This window comes from Peromyscus maniculatus, chromosome X (genome assembly GCF_049852395.1).
Source record: "Peromyscus maniculatus bairdii isolate BWxNUB_F1_BW_parent chromosome X, HU_Pman_BW_mat_3.1, whole genome shotgun sequence".
Classification (NCBI taxonomy): domain Eukaryota; kingdom Metazoa; phylum Chordata; class Mammalia; order Rodentia; family Cricetidae; genus Peromyscus; species Peromyscus maniculatus.
This window is the reverse complement of record NC_134875.1, coordinates 73645473-73669944: the sequence shown is the minus strand read 5'-3', so window position 1 is coordinate 73669944 and position 24472 is coordinate 73645473. Positions and strand designations below refer to the sequence as shown.

Genomic DNA, 24472 nt, shown 5'->3' with positions numbered 1-24472 from the left:
TATTAAAATGGAAATAGAAAATCAAGAGTCTTTCAAGTTTATTAATCTCTGCTGACGTGGTACACTGATGCTTTTCCGCCACACGTGAAAATCCAGAGTAGAGATACTCAGTGCTGCTTCTTGAACAGTGACAGTGTACATCACTAGCTAATTTTCTTTTAGGGTTTGATTATCCACTTTATAGAAAGAGGATTTACACAATCAAGTCCTATTAGCATTGATAGGAGTTACCAGATTAATCTTCTTACAGTGATCAGCAAAAAGACTACAGTCTACTAGGATTTAAGTTCTAATGACTGATTGCCTGTCAAATGATCCTGAACCCTCATCACCAGATAGAGCAGACACAGCAACTTGCAGGGGAAGGACTTCTCACTGGAGTCCACAGCAAAACTGCATTAATGGAAAGAACATGGCCTTCAAAATGGGACTTGGAAAGCCGAGTGTTAAACTGCTTGGTGCTTTAAACAGCTATTATTAAACAGAATTCAAACATATCAAAGCACTTTTTAAGAGTGTTAATACTCTATGAGCTCCATGGTGCTTGAAGGATAACACAGCTACTTGTTTAAAAATTCAATCAACCTTAGCTTTCAAAGTCTTGATTTATTAATAATCTTACAGATAAATTGCCAGTTTTGTAAGAATTCTAGTTAGCTTTTGAATACATTCTGAGGAGCTTCATGAACTATTTGGAATTGACAGAAAATACCAGTATTCCCTGATTATTTTGTTGAAAAAAAAAAAAACATAGCTTAATGAATTACTTCTGCATACAAAGAATGGAAGCAATCATTTTTCCTACTGCAAATAAGCTGTTAGAGATTCAAACACCTAAGAGAAATGCATTTCCAGTTTTCATTACCAAACATGAAAAAAGATTTTGGATTCTCTTTCTCTAAGATGCGAAAGCAGGTTGTAGTTGTCCAATGTACTGTAAAGTCATAGCTTATGCCTCACAACCTTCCGTAACACTGATCTCAGGATAAACTACCATCTGCTTTTGTTTGATAGTGACATTAATATTGGTTTCTAGAACATTTTGTTAAGTTAAACCAAACCCATTCAAAGTTTGATAGTCTGCCATACAAATTTATCACTGTGGGTAGGTAGATGCCTGCAAATTAAATAAAACACACAGTGGACAACTATTTAATAACAGTATAAAAGCAGAAGACTAACCTAGATCCAAGACAATCTTTTTAGTTATTGGCATTGGCATACACACACACCCACACACCCACACACCCTAGGTTTTTCGAGACAGCATTTCTCTGTGTAGCAATGGCTGTCCTGCCAGGCTGGCTTTGAATTCACAAGAGCTCCACCTGCCTCTGTCTCCTGAGTGCTGGGATTAAAGGTGTGTGCCACCACTACCTGGCATTTATATATTTTTAAAAGTGGTGTTTGGGATTAGTATTTTATACTAATCAATACACATTGATTTAAGTCAGTCTCCTATTAAAGAATACTTAAGTTATAATCAAACACATGCAGAGCTGACTATAAGCTAAGGAAATCTTCTATGAGGAGTGGAAGTGCTAGATAATAGGCTGTCTACACTGAAAAATTCTAGTAGGTACACTGCTAAGCAAAGTCTCTACCATTCAGCTGCATCTCTACCCTATACACAAAATTCAAATATGAAAGAATAGGCCACTACAGTGGAAAGGCATTGAAAAGTCTTTATTTCCTCTGAAAACTCCCTGTTACAGTGTGCAAATTATTATTCATGCTTTTAAAAATACATATAATAAAGTTTACTGAGCAAAAAGACAAATTATTCAATACCAATAACAGTACATAAATAATTTGCAAGAAAATGGTTTTAATTCCTTTAAAATGATTGCTACTATTTAGAAACTAGAAAAGAAAATTTAAGACAGAAAAAAATCTAGAAACAACTTTGCCAGAAATTAATAATTGTCAACAATCAACTTTATAATTGTGGATATTATTTTAGAAATTTCCTTTATCCTAGAAGTTACCCATGTTTGTGGCCATTTTACTTTAGAAAAATAGAAAGTGACATCTATTGTTTATGTTTTCTTGGGCAGGCACACCAACTAGAAAAAATATACAAAAGCAACATGGGATTAGTTGTTGGATCTTATATCAATCACTTAATGATATGATTTTTGGTTACTAAGAAAACAGGCATGCATATTTAAATATTTTGAACATACAAGTAAAAATTCTTTGATAACAGCAACTTTCAAAGTTTAAATTACTGTAATATTTGCATTATGTAAAACAGCAATTTTATTCATATCATGTTAAACTTATGGTTTTACAACATTACCTTAATGATTGTTGTTGGTATTGTTTTGAAGTTAAAACAGCAAAAATAAGTATTTACTGGCAGTAATTAAGAAAACAAGAAAATGCTCTTCAAATGTTTAGTATTGCATTCTGAGGCAACAGGAAATAGGAAGAACTGTCTTTACAATCTTTAAGAAGAGTTTTGTGGTATTTTTAACCACTACTTGAAGCATTTCAACAATATATTTAGTAAATGACCTGGAAGCGCGATTGTTTGGGTGACATCAAAGGAATAAAAAAGCTACAGTATTAGCTAGGCCATGAAAGCATACAATAGTTGCTGCTGCTGCTCTACAATTTATATAGCTGCAGTGTCCAAAGGTTTCTAGTTATTCTAAACCTATCTAGCCTAATTGTCTCCTTAGGTAAATGCGCATGCTACATTTAGGAGGTCTTAACTCTAGATTATAACAAAGTATAACATTTTTAGTGGTGCAACTTTATTGTGATTGTATTCCAACTGAATATCCCCATCTAAGAGAAACTTCCCTATTGCTGCCATGGAGAGGCAGGACCAATACCTGGTGCTGTACAGGTGTGTACTTGGCATTTAGTGCATGCCCTAGTTGGGCTTCAGGAAACAACAACAGACTGAAGAGCTGAAGCTTTGTGACAAAGTAGTTTATAATGTGATTCTGTCCCTGATTTGTGTGACATTACAAAAGGGAAAGGGTACTACAGAGGAGAGAGGGCTGTACAGCAGGAGGTGCAGGCAGTCTGAGAAGACTAGCCAGGGAATCTGGGATGTTTGTCCTCCTTCCTCAATTCAATTCAATCTGCAGGGGTCAGCAAGAGCAACATTCCTTGGATTTTTCCATTTCTTAAGACTCTGCTGGGAGCTTCCTTTGAAATCTTCCCTGAAACCTGGCCAGGCCAGGAACTAGCTGCACATGGAGAACTCTATGCTTTACACTGGAGCCACTGCTCACTGACAGGAAGCACTGGGTTTATTTATTGTTTATTTATTTACAGGTAGTTCTAGGTCCAAACTATTGCTCAAAGAAAGTAGACCACCAGAGCTTGGAGAAATTTAAATTGCAGGCATTGCAAATAGATTTGCTGCCAATGTATAGCCCTCATGTTTTCATGTAAAGTGTGTATTTCAGTTTATTAACTGTTATACTCTGTTCAGTTCTCCATGGTTTCAGGTTTAGTTGCCAGAAGAGGAATATGAATTTATTAAGTATTTCTAAGACTTTAAAAACGACCATTCCACTTGTTACTAATGAGGAAACAGACTTGCATTTTAAAATTTTAACACAATAAATATAACACTGTGATCATGAGGTTGGTTTGATATTTATCCACAGGTCAATCAATGAGAAAGTTTCAAAACAGTATTTTTCCAGAAGAACCATTCTAAAGATGGTGCTGCATTTATCTCATAACCACTCTGACATAGTAAGCATAGTATTCTACTTTGAATCTGGAGAAACTGAAGATAAGAAGTTAAACAATTTGCCTAATATTTTGAGTAGCATAGCCATAATGAAATTAGTTCTGGGAACAAGGAGGTTCGTGCATCAGTTACCCTGATTTAGTAGAATCATGAAGGACCTTTTCCAAATGTTTGTTTCCATTCTTACATTTCCTCATTTTTGAACTTTAGCCAGTGTGTATAATATTACATCCAAATTACTAATTACTAACAAATCATTATTAGCAAAACATCTGAACACCTTAGTATTGACATTTTTGGTTCTTAACATAGAAAATAAAACCAACTTTTACCCCAAATATAGGCTTCTGGCCAGATTATGATAGCTTAGCTTTACTCTATTGTATTTACATATCCTTTTATCTGTTATATCATACCCAGAGTGAAAATATAATTCAAATAATCAAAATAAGTATGTGAGCTGACTCTCCAGATGTGGCTTTCAACAAAAAAGATCCCAAGTGGCAAACAAATTTATGTGAACACCACATAATTACTAACTATGCATAGGATCCCTTTCACATCATAGCTACATTCCTAGGAATCAGTCCATTTATATTTTTTATTTGCTAATCTTACAGGTTTGTTATCTTAAAACAGGCAAGTCAATGTGCTTTACAAGTGTTTTATGTTCCTGGAAATGCTCTCTTTGAAGAAAATTCCCCTTTAAATTTCTGGGACTCATTTCTTCTTGTAATTTTGCCTATTGGTTGTTGTTTTCTAAAAGATTTCATATATTCCTTCCATCAAGAAGACTATGAAACCAAGAGGAATTTCCAAGTTAGGATATTAAGTCTGAGGCATATGCACTACTCAGAGGGCTCCTCTGGGTTTCCCAGGTCTGTACTTTCCTTGGGAATCTCTGAGTTGGCCTCTTGTATGACACTGGATTCTGAAGCTTCTTGTTGTGAGCTGTCTCCCTCAAGGACAATATCTTCAGGATTTGGTGGGGCTGGACAGAAGTCTTCATTTGGGCAGATTTGCTGGAAAAGTGTTTCTGCCTAGTCAAGGATGAAAGGACAAATTAATTTTTGGACATCAGCTTAAAATGTATGTGCATTTGTGGCACTATCTAAAAAAATCACATCTTTAAAAACTTAAGTAAACAGATTTTAACCAGTATATGCGGCTGAGTTTAGTAGAACAAGGTAAGAGACTAAAAAAGCAAACATGAGGCTAATAATAAACAGATAGTAAATATGGCCAAGTCACAATAATCACCTCACTGTTAAAGCTTTGTGTCATGCTAGGGAGCTTCTACTCGAGGCAACTGGTAAGGAAGAGTCATTTTAAGGTGTTAAAGAACACACTGGTTTCCTATACTGCTTCTCCCTTCTTTGTAATACACATGCAAGTGTAGTTGGATGAACCTCTCCTGTCTGCCTATTCCCAAATAACCAGTCAGAGGCTTAATATTAATTACAAATGGTTTGGTCTATGGCTCAGGCTTATTACATCTTAAATTAACCCATTTCTATTAATCTATGTATCGCCACATGGCCGGTGGCTTATCAGTACTTTCACATCTTGGTTCTTGGGCAGCTTGCTGGCTTCTCCTTACCCGCCCTTCCTCTCCCTAGCATTCTTAGTTTGATTGCCCCACTTGCACTTCCTGCCTGGCTACTGGCTGGCCAATCAGCATTTTATTAAACCAATTCAAGTGAAAAATCTTTACAGTGTACAAGAGCATTATTCCCCCCACAGCATGCAAAGACATCTATTTGGCCAAAACTTGACCATCTATGGCCCACAGGTCCAACCCAGACCACCTCTTGCTTTTTTAGATACAAGTTTATTGGAACACAATTCTCATTAGTTCACCCACTATCTATAGCTGCCTTTTCTCTTTAATAGCAGAGCTGAGAAGTTTCAATGAAGAGTACACAGGCTTTATAAACTAAATATTTACCATCTGGACACCTTCACTAGATGATTAAAGATGATATTCCCGAGAGTTTGGTGGAGAGTTTGATTTGAATTCTTTATTTTTTATTACATATGTGTATAACATGCATGCCAAAGCACACATGTAGAAGCCAGAAGACAACATTCTGGAGTTGTTTTTTTCCTTCTACTTTAGGTTCTGGGATTTGAGCTCAGGTTGTGAGGCTTTCATGGCATGCACCTTTACCAACAGAGCCATTTTCTTGCATTTAATATGGACTTGAAAGCAATATGATTTTTAGGTATGCTTCAAGTACATACACATTTTGAAACAGAATATTTACTATGTATATACTTTGAAAATTTGAAATATTTAGTTGAATATATATGTATGTAGTAACATCTTGGCATGCATGGTATAATGGTTACCAAAATCAAATGAACTAAATCATGCCTTAACTTAGATTTGGAAAGTACATTAAGCAAACTGATTCAAATTCAAAGTGACAAAAATCAAGTTTTATTTGAAAATTCCACAATGATCTGAAATACCTTTTATTCTAATTAAAAACAAAAACATTCATAGCTACCATTTTGGATGTTCATAGTTAGAACACTTAACATCTGGTCTCTTGAAGTATAAAGTGGAGGAATAAGGAAATAGTGAACAGACGATATAAACTTTTAGTGACAAAATGACTAACTGTTGTGGATCTAATGTGCTGCATAGTGATCACAGTTAACTCTGTGCTGTCTACTACAAACAAATATCTCAATTAAATACCAGACATGCTTACTTTGCTCTTCATCCTATGAATTCAGTATATGCCTTTGCCAGAGATTCCTGGCTCCTACTGTAGAGGCTTGAAGAACTACATCAAGGCCTCTACTACTTCACACCTCAGTTCTCCCTGATGGCCTTTTGTCCTGTATTTCCATCCTGTCTATAAAACTTCTCCCTCCCCTTTGCTTCCCCATGTAAACAGATGGCAACTCATGGGAATGCCATTTTCTGTTTCTTTTTTTTTAAATTTTATTTTATAATTTAATTTTACATATCAGCCATGGATTCCCTTGTTCTCCCCCTCCCGCGCCTTTCCCCAAGGGGCCCCCCCCCATTCTCATCTCCTTCATGGCAAATACTCCCCTGAGGATTGACTGGACTGTTTCTTTCTTTTTTTATTATTATTAAGAAATTTTCTATTCACTTTATATACCAACCACAGATACCCCCTCCCCCTTTTCCTCTTCCCACCCCCAGCTATCCCCCTCAACAATCCCCGTCTCCAAATTTTCCAAGTCAAGGTCTCCCATGGGGAGTCAGCAGAGCCTGGCACAATCAGCTGAGGTAGGTCCAAGACCCTCCCCCATGTGTGACATTTTCTGTTTCTTAAACTCTGTTCTTTCCCCACTGACAAAGTTCCAGCAGGCACCATCTGTCAAAGAGACAGTTTGTAAATCGGAGTAGTCGTCTTGCCTCAAGGACCCTGCCTCTTACCATAATCTATCTCTATGCGACTCTCATTGGTGCTTATGGAAAACAAAATTCTCTTTATGCCACTTCCCAGCTTAAAATCACCCCATTACTGACAAGATAAAAGTGACAGTCCTAGCTATTACCTTATAAACTCTTTCAGCCTACTTTCTCTGGTCCTACCTTCTATCATTTCTTTCAACCTCCAGATCTCATGTTTTGCTACACTAAGAAGTGGTTATTTGGACTTTCTAAAACACAATGTTTACATCCTGTGCAGGTCAAGATGCTATTCTCTCCATCTGCAGTGTTTGTCTTTGATTTGATTTATCATGTCCCACCATACAAGGTTTTCATGGTCACTATACATACTGAACTGGTGGCTTCTAAAGCCAGATCAAGTAGTATTATCAGTGTGTAAGTCATTAGTGCATCCTAAAATCATAAGCTGTAACATATACACAAGAAAGTCAGATCTATATATTCAATCTCTATGCATTAACAGGTAAGAGGTGCAAAATTTCCAAATGTTAAAATGCATAACTTTAGCTGAGAAAGAAATATATTACAACTCTGCAGAGGCCTCTGCATTTTACATAGGCAAAGCCATGATAATATTCTGAGAGCTTTCATGAATAATTTCCTTATTTAGAAAACAGAAGTTGCCAGTATCTCAGGTGACTGAGATAACCACATGATGATACACTGGAATTAGAGCTCAATTTATCAGAATAAATTGGCAATTTATAAATATTACTGATGTTCTTTAAAGGCATATTTTTCCTCAAGTGGATATGAGATGTAACATGTTAATGAGCATTCAAAAAACATTAATGGTGTTTTCTTCATTATATTTCATATAACCTATGAAAGTTATCTTTTTGTGAAGCAAATTACTGCATTAAAAAAAATAGCCTCTTACCTGTAATCTTCTAGTATGCAGTATAGCTCACAAAAGCACTTTTAAGTCCTTATTTTAAAATTCAACTATTTTGATTTAAAACAAAGTTTGTTTACTCAGGAAAAAATACCAACCTAAGTTGATTGGCTAAAGGCTTTTTGAAATTTTCTTCTTTCATGAAAAATGGGTCACTAAAGTAAAAACGAAGTTAATAGTTTAAGACAATGCAAATCTTGAGCTATGGGTAGGAGTTGTAATTTCCTGTACGTTTGACATCATTCAGGACCTAGCATAATTTTCCAGGACCAATATTAGACTCTAATGATGAAATATAAAATTATGGCAAAGGTTGGTTCACACTGTTCATAGCATTACTGCTGTACCAAAAGAGATTTTTGTTTTGTTTTGAGAAAGGATTTCTCTGTGTAGCTTTGCGCCTTTCCTGGAACTCACTTTGGAGACCAGGCTGGCCTCGAACTCAGAGATCTGCCTGCCTCTGCCTCCCGAGTGTTGGGATTAAAGGCGTGCGCTACCACCGCCCGGCCAAAAGAGATTTTTAAAGTTTCAGTAAGACCACTTGGTACTAAACTCACTGTTACTGGTGATAATATAATTGAATCCATGGTCTTCTGTGGTCTTAGAGTCAACCCCTCCCATACACACATACACTCCACAAAGCTCAGGGAACTGCAGACAAAGGGGTGGAAAGAAGATGTGAAATACCATTTTGTAAGTAAGAAAGATATAGCCATGGCAACCATGAACTCACAAAAGTTAGGCCCTCATACCTTTGAGGTATGGAAGGAGATGAGACTGAAGGGGGTCTACCACTTACTGCTGATCTATTAGTAACCAATAGAGTTTAGGATTGGGGAGGCAGAGTATCTAGTTGCATACTCACTAGTTCAGGCCCTCAAGGTTAGTTTCAAACTTAGTCACATACTTGGCCCTATCCAAACTACATGGGGGTATTAAACAAATCCCAAACTGGTAAATAGGGGAAAGAGATTTGTAGTGTGCACGTTTGTGAGTAAGGGGATTACCGACAGGGTTGGTAAGGAAATAGGAATGGGTAGATTAAAAGTATTTAGAATACACAATGTACATATATGAAACTATGAAGAACAAAATTTACTAAAAACCAAAAACAATATTAAATCATCTACTTGTTGACTAAACGATGGATGTGCCAAAAGCATCTGACAAAAGTTTACACATGTGTCTCAAAACATACCTTCTCTTCTTTTTTTTCCTATCAAGGTAAAAAACAGGTTTTGTAATATGCCCTAAGGAACTTCTGCTTAATGGAATCAGAATGTACCTTTGGCGCCTAGAATAAGTGGGTACTTCTTCACAGCTCTACCTAGGACTAGCCCATGTAGATTTATTATACTTCTTGGCAACTATAACAGCAGCTTTGGGGCACTGGATTGAGTCAAAACATTAATGGTGTTATGTTCATTATATAAAATGACATCACTCATTCTTTTCTAAGATTAAGAAATGCATTAGAGCATTATAAAATTATCTTATATACTTTACTCATTCTACCCTTCTAGAAATGGCTCAGGTTGTTGCAGAATAACATTTATTTTTTTCAAAATATGCACCAATAATCCAACTGTTTCTATTAGAAGCATTATTTAAGAATACAGGCATTTTAAATTCATTTTAAGAATATGTATTTCTAATATCTTCATTATTTATTCTCAAAGTAGTACTCATAAATAAGCCTTTATAATTCCTTATATAACTCAAGGAGGTAAAATAGCTGATAAAAGTATATTTAACGTAGCACTGTAGTTCACAGGGGAAAAAAAAGCCAAACAGTGTTAAATGAGAAAGAAAGATGTTTTACTATTTTCTTTTCCCTCCTCCCAAGAGGATAAACCACTCACTTACCCCAGTATATCTCTTTCTTTCTTCTTTTTTTTTGGTTTTTAGAGACAGGGTTTCTCTGTGTCAATTTCTTAATACAAAACTGAGAAACACCAATGCCTTACCTGTTTGACTGCATTATCATTTCCTAGACCACAGTCTGGGCCAGAGCACACATAAACATTGGATGGTAAATCATTATAACAATCTCTGCTGATATCTGAAGAATCTCTCATATTGAAGTAGAGTGCCCATAGAATCCTTGGCTTTTCAACATGTTCATTTTCTAGTGGTAGAAATAAATTTTATCACATTGAAAGACATAATTTACTATACGGGCAAATATCAATAAAGCTATGATGACATTATACTAAATCGGACATTTTTATATATAAGGGATTATTGAATGCGAAAACACAAACTCTAAGGGAAGTATATGGCATTTCAAACAATGAACGCTTTTCAATCCAGGACAAGTTAGATTTTAGAAATTATTTTGAAAGGTTGGCAAGATGGCTCAGCTGGTTAAGACACTGGTTACCAAGACTGAAGACTGGTGTGCAATCTCTGGAACTCACATGACGGAAGGAGAGAAACAACTCCTGAATTGTCCTCTGACCAAATGTGCAGTGTTGTGTACACATGAACACACAAATAAATAAACGAATCCAACAAAATATTAAAGTTCTTAAATCATACCCACCTTTAAATTATCTCCTCTAAGTGAAAAGTTACCATAAATCATGTTTCACATAGAAAAACAACTTAATGCTATATAGTAACTTAATAGTATATACATATGAAATGATAATTATAGAAAATGACATTATTCAGAATAAACAAAAGCATAGTAAATAGAGATAGGAATTAATGGGTACTTAGAGGTCAGGGAGAAGGGGTTGGGACAAAGGTCAGGTCGCTATTTATGGATATGGAGTTTCTTTGGCAGAGGGCAGAAACAAATGTTTTGTAGTTGTTTCTAGAGATGTTTAGACAGTTCTGTGAATATACCTTTTAAAACTTGGAATTTTACTTAAAATGTGAAAATTTTATGGCATATGAATAATATCTCTAAAAATATTACTTAACATACAGAATTTAAAATGATATATTCTAACTCTCATTCTAATGCTTTATGTTATTGGATCACAAAATTAATGGGAAACAACAAGCACAAAACAATTACCAAAAAATGAGGCCAATAGGTTGAATGTCATTTTGTGTACAAGTTCCCTCACTGAATAGCAGCCAACCGTTATGCATGCTAGGCAATGACATAGGATCTGGGTACACACAGATGGAGTATTTAGTTCTGATTCTCCTGTTTTTAAAAATTTCTCCTAATGCAGGGCATAGCACACAAAAAACATACATTAAATAACTTATGAATTGATTTTAGTTCTATTCTCAATAATCAAAATATAAAGTGTTTATAGAAAGGTCCAATCTTGTTAGCCTCAATTCCTACAGCCTATTTCTTATTATAGTAATGATCATTGCTCTGCCTCTCTTCTTTTAAAATGTTATAATTAAAGTTTCTTTGGTTGAAGACAGAAAATATTGCTGTTAATATATGTATTGATTATAGTTTTTTCTTGCCCAACTCTGCCAAAAATTCAAAATTCTACATACTGATAATAAGGAATGTTTATGACAATAGTCCAACTCTGTGAGATACAGTATGAATCATCAAGAAAATGCTAAAGGTATAATTATCCAGTTACTGTTCTTATTGAATTACTAAACAATGTAGAACAATTTTTAGCTAAATATGCCATTGAATTAATAAGAATGTCCTAGGCCCTAGGGTAATTTTATTTCATTTTAAATATCTCTACTGTAGGAAGAGCAAATATGCCGTTTTTCTAGTTTGTTCTGAACAATTCATAGTAATTAGTGTGAAAAGATTAGGAGCTGAGTGAAAGAAGTGATCTTATAAGGAGTTTTTAATTTTTCATAATTATTTATTTTATGTGGGTAGGTAGGTGTTTTGTTTGCATATATGTCTGCACCATGTGCAGGATGAAGCTAGAAGAGGCCATAGAATCCCTTAGGAACTGGAGTTCCAGACATTTGTGAGTTACCATGTGGGTAATAAAAATTGAAGCCAGGTTCTTAGGAAGAGGAGACATTCTTAGCCACTGATTCCTCTCTCTAGCCCCAAGGGATCTCTTACTGATTTGAGTCCGAGGTACCACTAATTTATGCAGGGACATATTAGGTAGCAAAAACTACTTATTAACAAAAGAATGTAAGAAACATATTTCAGTTAAAATCACGTGGCTTTTATTAAATTGACTAGTGAGTTTAGCTTCACTAAACTGTGAGAATTTACTTAAAAACACCACCTATGAGTGATGCATCAAATAATGCAGGGAAATGCCACCTATGTGTAATGGCATCAAATACCACAGCAGGGAAGTGAGCTAAGGTGTGGAAGGTCTTTAATAGGGCCCAGGTCATATCTAGGTATATATTAGGTGAGCCTATCTTGTAGTTCATAAATGTTCTCTGCCTCAGACGACAGCCTTCATTCAATACAAGACGGGTGAAATGAATAGCCCTACAGATTTTAGGAAAGAGATTTCACAAAGGTTAAGGCTTTGACAAGAAACTATGTTGAAAGTGAAAATTGACATAGTCTGAAGATCAATGGTCTGGATACAAGGGAGCCATCAAGCTTTGACCTTAGAACCTTCAAAGAGACATGTAATTGCTTCATCTTTCTTGGAGGTCAGCTGGAGGCAGAGAGAGAGAGAGAGAGAGAGAGAGCTGGAAAAATAATATGCACTCTGAAGCAAGTAATTGTCAAAACTACTAAAGCTGATAAATAATTGCTCATTTCAATCAGTAAGATGATGTGCTAGACTAAGGAAGTAATAGCTGACACAGAATAAGATTGTGTTAATTAAACAAGTACATATCCTGAATAAAGCAGGTAAAAGAAAAATCGTCAAGTCAAACCAAATGAAAGCAAGAACTATCTATAGGTGCATGTCATGTGCAGCAAACAAGTAAGTAATTTAGTTAAGCTGCTTAAGCTCTGGAATATAAAATTGAAATACAAAACAAGAAATTAAGAGATGGCATTTGATTTCCTGGTACAGCAAGTATTTAGTACCTTTGCCAGGCAGCAAATTAACACTTCATCTATGCAGGAAATTTGTTTTCGGAAGCATTGCTGTTAGAGAAAAAAATGACTACAATGGAATGAGGCAGCTCCACTAACCAGGCAGAATGGAGGGAAAACAAATTAAAAAGTCAGAAAGACGATGCTGTCCTAATACTACATTCTAGACATTTTAAAGTACTGTATCAACAAAATTCTTGCTTTACCTTGTATTAGAAAGTCTTGTATTATAAATAAGAAATCAGTAAAGTTCTGTCAGTGAGGTTCACATACCACTCAGTTTATCACCTCTCAATGTTTACAAGGATATTCTAGACTCTACACAAGAAAATTCATTGTAAACAATGACCTTATTTTTTCTATAGAATGAGGCTCATTAAGCACAAATCATCTGATATTTCTTTAGATTAAAAAGTAGACAAGGATTTAGAGATATTTGATGGGCTTAAAGGAGCCTGGTGGGTGGGTAAGAGTAAAATTATTTTTTTGGAGAGGGCAATCTGAAGAGCTCTGGCTGATATTCATGAACCAGAAAGGTAAGAAAGATAGGCATTGTCTTCAGAATCTTACTACAATTCCCCACATACACTGTCAATCAGTGTTATAGTAGTAAAGAGATCATCATCCTTTTCATGAAAGGAAATTCCTTGTAAGGTGACTAGGCTAATTTTCATAAAGGTTTATGATGCACAGCACCATATAGAATGTAGAACTCAAATGCAAAAAAAGGCCACACAACATTATTCTGTTATGTTTCAGCAAAAAATATTTACAATGCTCTAAATCACAAAGTTTCAGATGATTGTCGAATAACCAAAACATAATAAAAGCCTGTAAAAATACAAGCTTTTTGCAAGAGAAGGACATGTTTTAATGTATTAAAAGTTCATATTGCTCATAAAGTTGCTTCTTCTTCATTTAGGCAGGAAAATGAATTGAGTTCGCTTCTGCAGGTGACTTTGCCTCTTTGACCTGCCATGGCCCAGTGCTCACTTTATCTGGTGATTCATTTTCAATAACTCCAACAGTATTTGTTCTGACATTTTAATTAAAATATGACCACTACCTCATCCTGATGATAAAAAGGCCTATGTGTCAGTGAAAACTGGCTTTGCAGTGCCTCGGTGCACCTGAGGACCCCTCTGGCATAGTTCTTGCTAAAGAATTTCACTCAGGTTCCAAACAATACATCATTTCTAACTGGGATCACTTTCACCATTAAGATTAATCTTAAAAATCTAAAATGGCTAGTGGATGCTAGTTAGCGAACATGTAATTTCCACCAGCCTGATTTTGTAAACCAGAAAATTAAATGCATTTAAAAAGTGAGGAATAATAATATGTTTAGTGTATTATTTGGCACAGTCATAAACTGAAATTATAACAGAGACACTATGAAAAATTTCAGAAATGAAAACAATACTCATGGTTATGAGCAAGAGATGCAATTAGAGCCAGAAGATAAAAACTATGACTCTACATAAATTGGTTGTGTATATTATAACATTGAAATGAAATTTGTAACGGTAACTCAAACATTTATACAATACATTCAAATAAAAATATACACAAATGAACTAACTCTAAACTCAAGTGACGCTTTTTTAGATGCAAAGAATTTATTTAACTGGGGATTTCACAAAGAAATTACATTAGCAACTATAAATGGAACACTTTGTCAAATATGTAACTGTTTGTATCTCACTCTATCATCTCTGTATTAAGAAAGGAGTAAATAGAACCATTAGGAATAAAAACAAATGGCTGGCTATCTGAATAAGTGTATCATTTAAAGAAAACAGCAATGGAAGAATGGAAGAAAGTCAAAGGAATCAAGCAAGCATGAAAATGCTTCAATGAAAATTACCTTTACTTCATATACATGAGGAAGATCTATCACACTACATTTCTGACCACCGACAAACTACATTTGCGATATTTGTTCCAGTAAGAGCTATTAGTTGTACCCTGTTGCTTTTTTTGGGGGGTGATGGTGGTGGTGGTGGTGATGGTGGTGGTGGTGGTAATTTTAAAAATTAAAAGTGGAAACGTATTCTTTAACTATGAGTCAGAAACAGATATCATTTATAGAGCTAAGTATTTGGTAGAGAAGTAGTACTTAAAGATAATCATTTTGCCGGGCGGTGGTGGCGCACGCCTTTAATCCCAGCACTCGGGAGGCAGAGCCAGGTGGATCTCGGTGAGTTCGAGGCCAGCCTGGGCTACCAAGTGAGCTCCAGGAAAGGCGCAAAGCTACACAGAGAAACCCTGTCTCGAAAAACCAAAAAAAAAAAAAAGATAATCATTTAATAATTAGGACTTGTATACTTGCCAAGTAATATTTTAATTTTCTGAAAGTTAAATCAACATTTTAATAAAGGAATGTATGCTTTTTCAAAAAATCCTGTAAAATAAATCTAGTTATAAAAAAGTACCTGTAACATTACCAAAATTAATTGAGAAATTTCCCAGTACGTTCCCTTTCTCAGGCATGTATGTATGCGTATAAATGTATATTTTGATAATTATGTTTTTTGTCTATATGTGTGATTATTTTCCTTTAACAATAAAGAATGAACATTTCTTCTCTTATTTATGCAATAACTGTGTTCAAAATCCTTACTAAATAAGTATGTGGGAGTTATTGCTGAATACTGAACTTTAATTCAGGTTCAGTTCAGTTCATGAGATATCATGTTACATTAACTTTCCACTACAAATAATCTATTTTCTTACCTGCTTCCATTTCTGTATATGGAGTAAACAATTTCTGTACTACTTGTTCTAAATCTTCTCTTGCTGTTTTAGAAGACACACAAGTTAAATGCACCAAATCTGAAAAACAAAACCAAAACCAAAAACATACTCACTTCCTGCCCATCACAACCTTTATTCATATTCAAAGCACTCAGTTAGTATAATAGGTAGTAGTGAGTGAACAAATCATGGTTCCTCTGTTCCATGAATTTACAATCTAGTAATGAGGGTACAGGTAAAACCAATGTATTATGTCATACAAAAAATTAAATGTGTACACATGACAGTTAAAAGAAATCACATTAATACCCAAAGGTAAGTAACAGCTGAAGTTAATTTTGCAAAACATAAAGTAGTCAAGCTTATGAAATCATCTGTATATGCACACACATGTACACACATACACATACATACACACACACACAGATACATACACCAAGGGTGGTGGGAGGGAGCAAAGTACAAGATTTATTAGACTAAAGAAGAATCTATTATACAGACTTGGTTGACAAGTTAACAACAAATCATCCATCCTTTACATAAAACGTTTTGGCTTAGTTTGAATCATAGAATACTTCAAAGTCCATAAAATAGGAACAAAAACAATCCATACAATATTTCCAGGAATTCTAAATTACTTATTTTTGCATGTACAAATTCACATTGCCTAGACGTGGATAATATTGAGGTTATAGAATGTAGTATCATGTACAAGGACCCTTCACAAAAGTGAAATAGTGTAGTCTGATAGAAGTTCTGAATGCATATGTACAAAATGTTAGCATTTTCTTTGGGGTCTAAATAAAGACATGGAGACTTATTAATTATGAATGCTTGGTTCTTAGCTTGGGCTTGTCCCACTTGCTCTTTTAACTTAATTTAACCTGTTTCTATTCATCTATGTTTTGCCTTGGGGCTTTTTACCTTTCTTTCATCCTGTATGTCCACTTTCCTGCTTCTTCCATGTCTGTCTGTCTGGCCCATCATTTCTCTTTTCACCTCTCGCCCCCCATCCCCCAGCCTAAATTCCTCCTCCTACTTTTTCGCCCTGCCTGGAAGTTCGGCCTGTACTGCTTCCCTCACTATTGGCTGTTCAGCTTTTTATTAGACCAATCAGGTGCCTTGGCAGGGAAGATAAAACAGCAACACATCTCTACATAATTAAACAAATGTAGCACATCTTTACATAGTTAAACAAATGAAACATATCTTTGCATAGTAAAATAAATCTTCCAAAATAAAATAACAGCAAAAAAAACCCAGTATAATAGAGAAGAGAGCATACCAAGAAATTCTTTTCCAAATATACCACTAAAATGCATATCTATTTCTCCTGTAAGAGTTTATTTTACAATAGTAGAAATTTGAAAAACCCTGGAAAGATATTTAAAATTTTATAATGAAAGCTCAAATCAAAATAGGACTCATCATTAAAATTCATTCCCTAGATACAGAAAACGTAGCTTATATGCACACTATGGTTTTAACTAGCCACAAAGAATCAAATCATGTAACCTATAGGAAAATGGATGGAATTCGAAATTACTGTGCCAAACAAAATGAATCACACTCTTTTTTTATATGTGGAATTTCTGGAGAAGGGGCATGAATACAAAAGTGGGAGTGCTTAGTATGTAAAAAGGAAAGGAAGAGAAGAAAACTAAGAAAAGGACCAGGTGTGTGTGAATATGGCCAGAGCACATTACATGAATACATGCAAATGTTAGAATCAAATCTGATGTTTTGTATAATTAATACATAATAAAATCAATTTCATATTCAAATGATGTAAAATATCTATGAATGAAATGGGGACCTGTATGTGTGTGTGAGAAAATGGATGATGTATATGTGTGTAAGGTGGAGGTGAGCTCTTCTGTGAGGATGTGTTGAGGCCATAGGCTGACATTGTGATGTGTCCCTCAGTAGGACCTTATTTTCTGAGTCAGTGTCTTTCATTGGACCTGGGGGCTCTCAGCTTCAGCTAGAATGACTTGCCAGTAAGCCCTAGGTTCCCATCTATCCCTACCTCTTAGCACCGAAACTGCCGAAGTGTGGTGTTTCACATGGGTGCTGGGGAACCAAATTCAAGTTTTCATGTTTACATAAGGACTTTACCCAAAGAATCTTCTCCCAAGCCCTGGTGAACTTTTAAACATGAGAGCAAAAAATCAAACTTTGTAGCCTTCCTAGTCTACCAAAGAAAAGTCATATTACAGGTTACTTTATGAATTATAAATTTCTCTGACTCCACTTGACTGTTCCTTGTATTAGAGATTTTTTAATGTTATTTTTCAATTATGATTATTTTTGAAATTGAACTATCAATCTTTATACCTCAAGAATCTTTTGCAGGGCCAAACTTTAAAAATTATTTTTCTCTATTTCTCAATAAAACTTTTACTTAGTGTTTCACAAACATATGTTGCTAATGAAATTTCCTTGTCATGAGCAGATATTAATTATTCCCATTTTTGAAGATACACATGTACACACTAATGCACCTGTATATACACATGAGTATGAGTAAAATATGACTGATTTCTTATGTGAAATGCAGGATATTGACCTACCAAAACAGAAGCACAGAAAGTAACAAGAGATCTCACCATCCTCAAATTAACTCTGCCCAAGAATTGCTCACAAAATTATAAGATGCAGTTATAAAATTCTTAAATGAATTTCAAAAATCCCAGAACTGTCTGTGCATGCATGTATCATTATTCTATATTACTGCATGTAGTGTGTAGCTGTTCTAGCTATGACCTTGAAGCACTGCCTCCAGTGAGGTAGCAGGTAACTGTTACACCTGCCTATGATCTTGAAGTACATACCCCTGGGGCGTGGCCACTCAGGACCCTTAAGATCTGGGGTGCATGTATGCGGTTCTCTCCTTACTCCCTCATGGTTCTGGATGCTGGGACTGACCAGGAAGATCTTGGAAGAAGATCAGCATGGGACATAGCTCAGCTTTCCTGGACCCTATGATAAATACCCATGCTATAGTGAGTTATCCCCTAATAAATTCCTCTGCTCATTAAATAGACTCCATGGATTTCTCGCATTAATTGTATGCTATAAATATTATTTCATATCACTCAGACATTATAATTTTATAATTGAGAAAACAGATGAATGGTAAAATGAAGCAGATTTCTCATAATTAGTAAAAGGAAAAACCAGGACTCTGTGCTTGATCAGAATCATGTTATGCGCCTGTGGAACATCTGTTCTCTCTACTCTCATGAAAAGATATGGTGTGATTGTCAACATCTGTAGACAACACAGATAGTCATTAAGGTCAGTAGTGCACATGATAACAAAAAAACACTTTTCATAAGTTATGGTAACTACATGGAAGTCACTACATAGATGTTCAATTCTACCTTCTTCCACTTCACCAAATGATACATTTCAATCAAATTTACTTTTCTGTTCATCTCTCAAAATCATCATGTATTAATTGTATTTGGAATAATTTTTTTTTTTGGTTTTTTCAAGACAGGGTTTCTCTGTGTAGCTTTCCGCCTTTCCTGGAGCTCACTTGGTAGCCCAGGCTGGCCTCGAACTCACAGAGATCCGCCTGGCTCTGCCTCCCAAGTGCTGGGATTAAAGGCGTGCGCCACCACGCCCGGCTCAATGGAATAATTTTTATAAAATTAATCACTTAGTCAATATAATTTTATTGTATAAAATTTGTATTTGGATTATTTTTGTATTAAAATTATATTAATTACTCAATCCAAAAGAAATTTTTTTTTTTTTTTTTTTTCTTTTTTTTTTTTCGAGACAGGGTTTCTCTGTGTAGCTTTCCGCCTTTCCTGGAGCTCACTTGGTAGCCCAGGCTGGCCTCGAACTCACAGAGATCCGCCTGGCTCTGCCTCCCAAGTGCTGGGATTAAAGGCGTGCGCCACCACGCCCGGCTCAATGGAATAATTTTTATAAAATTAATCACTTAGTCAATATAATTTTATTGTATAAAATTTGTATTTGGATTATTTTTGTATTAAAATTATATTAATTACTCAATCCAAAAGAAATTTTTTTTTTTTTTTTTTTTCTTTTTTTTTTTTTCGAGACAGGGTTTCTCTGTGTAGCTTTGCGCCTTTCCTGGAGCTCACTTGGTAGCCCAGGCTGGCCTCGAACTCACAAAGATCCGCCTGCCTCTGCCTCCCGAGTGCTGGGATTAAAGGCGTGCGCCACCACGCCCGGCAGAAATTTTTAATGGTTAAAAGTTTACAGCTCTCTGAGGTTTCTAAAAGTTCCATTCCATATGCTTTCTTATTATAATATATGACTACTAATTAGATTCCACTGAATATGTTTACAGGGGACATTATAGTTTTACTATTATGGATAAATATTTATGTTAGAAGTAATAGTATTTGAATTTATTTGAGCCTTCTTTAACTGTGGTTATCAAAATAGATGTGTTCAAAGGATACTTGATCAGAAATATATGACTGCCTTAAGAGTATAATACAAATTCAAGGCCAAACCTGTACAGCATATTGTCATATTTCTCCTATTCACTATAAAACATGTACTTAACATTCCATAAGTTTATTTTTCTTCATGGAATTATCTCACTCAATAAATGTCAACAAGCCCTACAAATTATATCAGGCAGAGTAAATATTTTCCAAAAGCATTATATTTAATTAGCACCTATTGACAGCTGTTATTAACATGGAATATGCAACACAAGCTGCAACATTTCCCACAGGCATTATGTGATATTATAACTGACTAAAATAAAATGCAAATCCTAAATATAAAATTTACAAACTACATTCTCTTTACTTCATTCAGCAACTGCTTAAAGGCTTACTTGGCTAAAAAGATAACTCAATATATTCTTTACTACCATTCCTATGACATCAATACATATAGACTTGTGTTGGCATTAAGGAATCATATTCAAAATAGCAATTTCCAGAATGTAATGACAACCCTGGCAAAACTAGTTACTAATCACAACTACTATCAATGAAAATAGAAAAGAAAAGAGAAACCTAACATTCAGAAGTCACACTTCTCTCAGCACAAAGTCAGAAATAACTGTTCACAAAACTTGTTTTGGAACACTGATATCTCTCACAAGATACTGGTTAGGAACATAGAGGATTTCAACTCAGAAATACATAGAAACACACACAGGAGTACATACAGAAATGACAAGTCTAACATCTGGGAGTACCGGGTGAGATAGCATAGCATGATTATATGATCCTGTTTTATTTCCCCCAGTTTCTTATGCTTTCTGTATCTGTAATGGCAAGGCAGTTTTTCTCTCAGGCCTTGGTGTCCTCACGATTAGGCATAAGGGGTGGAATTAGGTCATCTGCACTACCATTGATAAAGTCTTATGAAGCCAACTCTCTATTTAAAACCACAATTTTTTAATGATAATAAAATCTTAAACTAAAAATGGACAGTATTAAAACCTGAATATAAAATAAGAGTAAGCAAACGGCTGTTGAAAAAGATAAAAAGTCTATTCCTCAATGTTCTGAAGTCAGAATACACTGAAGTTATTCACTACATACAAACACACAAATCTGTTCCAAAGGTTTTTTTTTTTTTTTTTTTTTAAGGAATTTTGCAATACAGGCTAGTCAACAAATTATGGTTTGTTGTATCACCAAAGAAAACATAACTTATATGTATAGGGATTGATGTGGCTAATAACTTACTTATCTTTCACATATATTCATAAAAGCCAACTGTAATTTATGCAATACAGCATGAATAAGAATACTTGGTTTTGTCTATAAAAGTGAAAGGGTCAGAAAAATTGTTTTCATAGTGCCAAATGGGGAAATGAGTTTGACATATGTCACACAATTTGGTTTCTTAAACAAACCTTGAAAAACTTGACTCAACTTGCAATTTCATGGCAAAATTTAATGTTAAAAAAAATCACTCCAGAATGTTAACCTAAGGTCAAGAGGAAAAAATTAAGCTTAGTTATTAAATAAAATCCCCGCTTTGTAACAATACTAACAAAAATAATTTGAAATACCACATTTTCATGCAGCAACTAAAAAATGAATAGGACACTGAAAACTGTTTTCAATTATCTAAAGTTGTTTGATGAAAGGTGTGTAACATTTTCCTAGTAGGGTTATAAAACCAGAAAGGAGTATATGAACAAGATCCAGTATAAAACTTTAGATTATTCATTATTATATGATATTCACAAATCTATAATCATACCACAGATAAATAACTTCGTGTAACATAAAATCCCAGAATAAAACAGCTGTTACTGCCTGATTATTATGTATAGAAAAAGATTTCGAACTGCATAGCATATGAATAACAAGAACTTGAATGTCAAACGGAAAGGTTGCAGAGATGATGTTTGCTCATTCATAAATGATTTTAGAAAAAACAAACTTCAGTTAGGATGTAATATGACTTGTTTAGCTTTACAAAACACAATAATGTAAACTTCTTAACAACCCCAGTAGCACAAAACCAAATTAACCAAGGGAACATGAATTTGAGTTGACGTAAAGATTTTTAAAACTGTAATAAATGACACAATAATTTACCTAATCCATGGCTTCCGAGAAAAGGACTGTATTACTAGATGGAATGAACAGCTTAAGAAGTACTGGTCTCCATTTTCATCGCAAAGATAGTAATATCGCATTTATCCAAAGGGATCTTTTGCACATAGTCAAAAAACAGGGAGTGGACCTGTTTTACTTTCCTAATTGTTTTAAGCACCCAAGATGTTATAATATTTACTACCCAATCCCCCACTCAGGACTTATTTATGCTAATATTACAGCTATTATAAGCAAGCTTACTTATCTTGCTTTTTAACCCTCTGTAGAATAGTTCTGGCAAATGAGATATCCTGGGAGACCTATCAGTGTTCCCAAACAAGTTTTGTGAACAGTTATTTCTGGTTCTTTGTTGAGAGAATTTTGACTTCTAAATGTTATGTTGTTATTTTGTTTTCTTTTTCTTTAAGTATCATGCAGGAAAGCAGTTGACAAGGGGAAAGGAGGAAGGCATAAAATGTAGACACCAGAAGGGACAAAAGCATGGCACAGGGTCATTTAGCACGGGAGCAAACAGGGCTCAGCACCTCAGTAGCCTTGAGGACTGCTCAATTACAATGGATTCTAATAAATAACGATCCTGATATCTGTAAGTATAACACAGCACAGCAAGTAAATTGTGAGTTATGTGTCAAAAAGGCAATTAAAGACTGGTAAAACAAAGTTTGGTTCTAAAAGAAAGTACCCAAAAGACCACTGTATAGTAAAGTGGGCTGAATAAGTGATGGGTGACTGAAGACTGTATCACAAATGACATTTCTAAGCACTAGTCAACCTTTTCCTATGGTAGACCCTTCAAAAGTACTGAAAATTAATTTAACAAGATATCAAAAACATTTTATTTTGAAGGACAGGATCTCCAGTTTCCTTAGGAGACTAGTCTGCTATAGGCTTGTTTTATAAAAGTTACTTTAACTTTATATATTTTTATGGAATAGTAAAATAATTAAATAAAATATGCATGTAATGTGCAATAATCAAACCAAGATAGCTGGCACTTCCAACTCCTTCAGCATGGCTTTGCACATGTGATTAATACATAATAATATTATAGTTATGGGATACAATGGTATTTTAATACATGCAAAACAAGAATAAATTATGGTCAGTAACATATATATTCTTTCCCCATCTACACACACACACACACACACACACACACACACACACACACACACACACACGTGAACTTTTAAAAGTCAGTAATGAAATAATGATGAAAATACTAGAAAAATCATCACCAAGGGTAGAAAGAGAAGAAAAAGACACAAGTTTGTGTCAAGCATGTGTTACAAGAACAAGCTAACTTGAATAAATTTTAACATCTCAGAATCTTTCAACCCTTAAATCTCTGCCCAACTTTATGATAAAAGTTATAATTATACATAAAGTACATTTTACAAACAAGTTAATTTGCTCTTGGGTAATCTCTGAAATATTTAAAATGTGTTTAACAACCTCACCTTAAATCAGCAAAGTTTACATAATTTACTTTCTATAAATTTCATTTTGGTTCCTCTGAGGAATGGATACAGTCAGCCTCACTGGGATATATTTGGACTACATTTGATTTACTCAGGTATAACTGCATTAGTTACAGTGCTTGCCAACATTTGTCAAGTGATTCCTTCAATTGAAAGAATGATGAGTTTCACTTAGGATTCCATCATCATAGCCTGTTTTTAGGGCAAGTACAGGTGCTCAGATCCACTTACCTGGCAAATTGATTATATTATATAATATACACAATGTGATCAGCTAGAAATGTTTTCTTTCTGTTAATCTTAAATAACTGTACACAGGGAAAACAAGTCACTTCAAAATCTATTTAAAGTTAAGTGCCTGAAAACATAAAATTTGCACATGTAGAATTATTCTTGAATATTATTTTACTTGTTGATATCTATACATCACAAGCAACCTGGATTATCATTCACAGTTCACCATAATTAGCACAAGTATGGGAAACCCAGAAGAGAGAATCCAAAATGTAGGCTCTTAACACATCACATAGTCTTATTTATCATTTTCCAGGCTGCTTGATGAGAGAAAGGATTAAATTATGTTTCTGAATTAAACTGTGAGATGATAATTATACAAAATTTAAGAA

At 34.7% G+C, this 24472-nt stretch overlaps 1 protein-coding gene across 1 annotated transcript in view; it reads right to left on the bottom strand.

Moving 5' to 3' along the window:
- Positions 1 to 1667: 1667 nt before the first annotated feature.
- The window catches only part of Chm (CHM Rab escort protein), a 160514-nt gene continuing 137709 nt past the window's right edge, over positions 1668 to 24472 (bottom strand). Inside the window, exons 13-15 of the mRNA XM_006991157.4 lie at positions 15764 to 15862; positions 10023 to 10183; positions 1668 to 4761 (exon numbers count right to left, since the gene is read on the bottom strand). Coding sequence (XP_006991219.1) covers positions 4570 to 4761; positions 10023 to 10183; positions 15764 to 15862 — 452 coding nt within the window. The 3' untranslated portion in view covers positions 1668 to 4569. The remainder of the gene's footprint in view (positions 4762 to 10022; positions 10184 to 15763; positions 15863 to 24472) is intronic.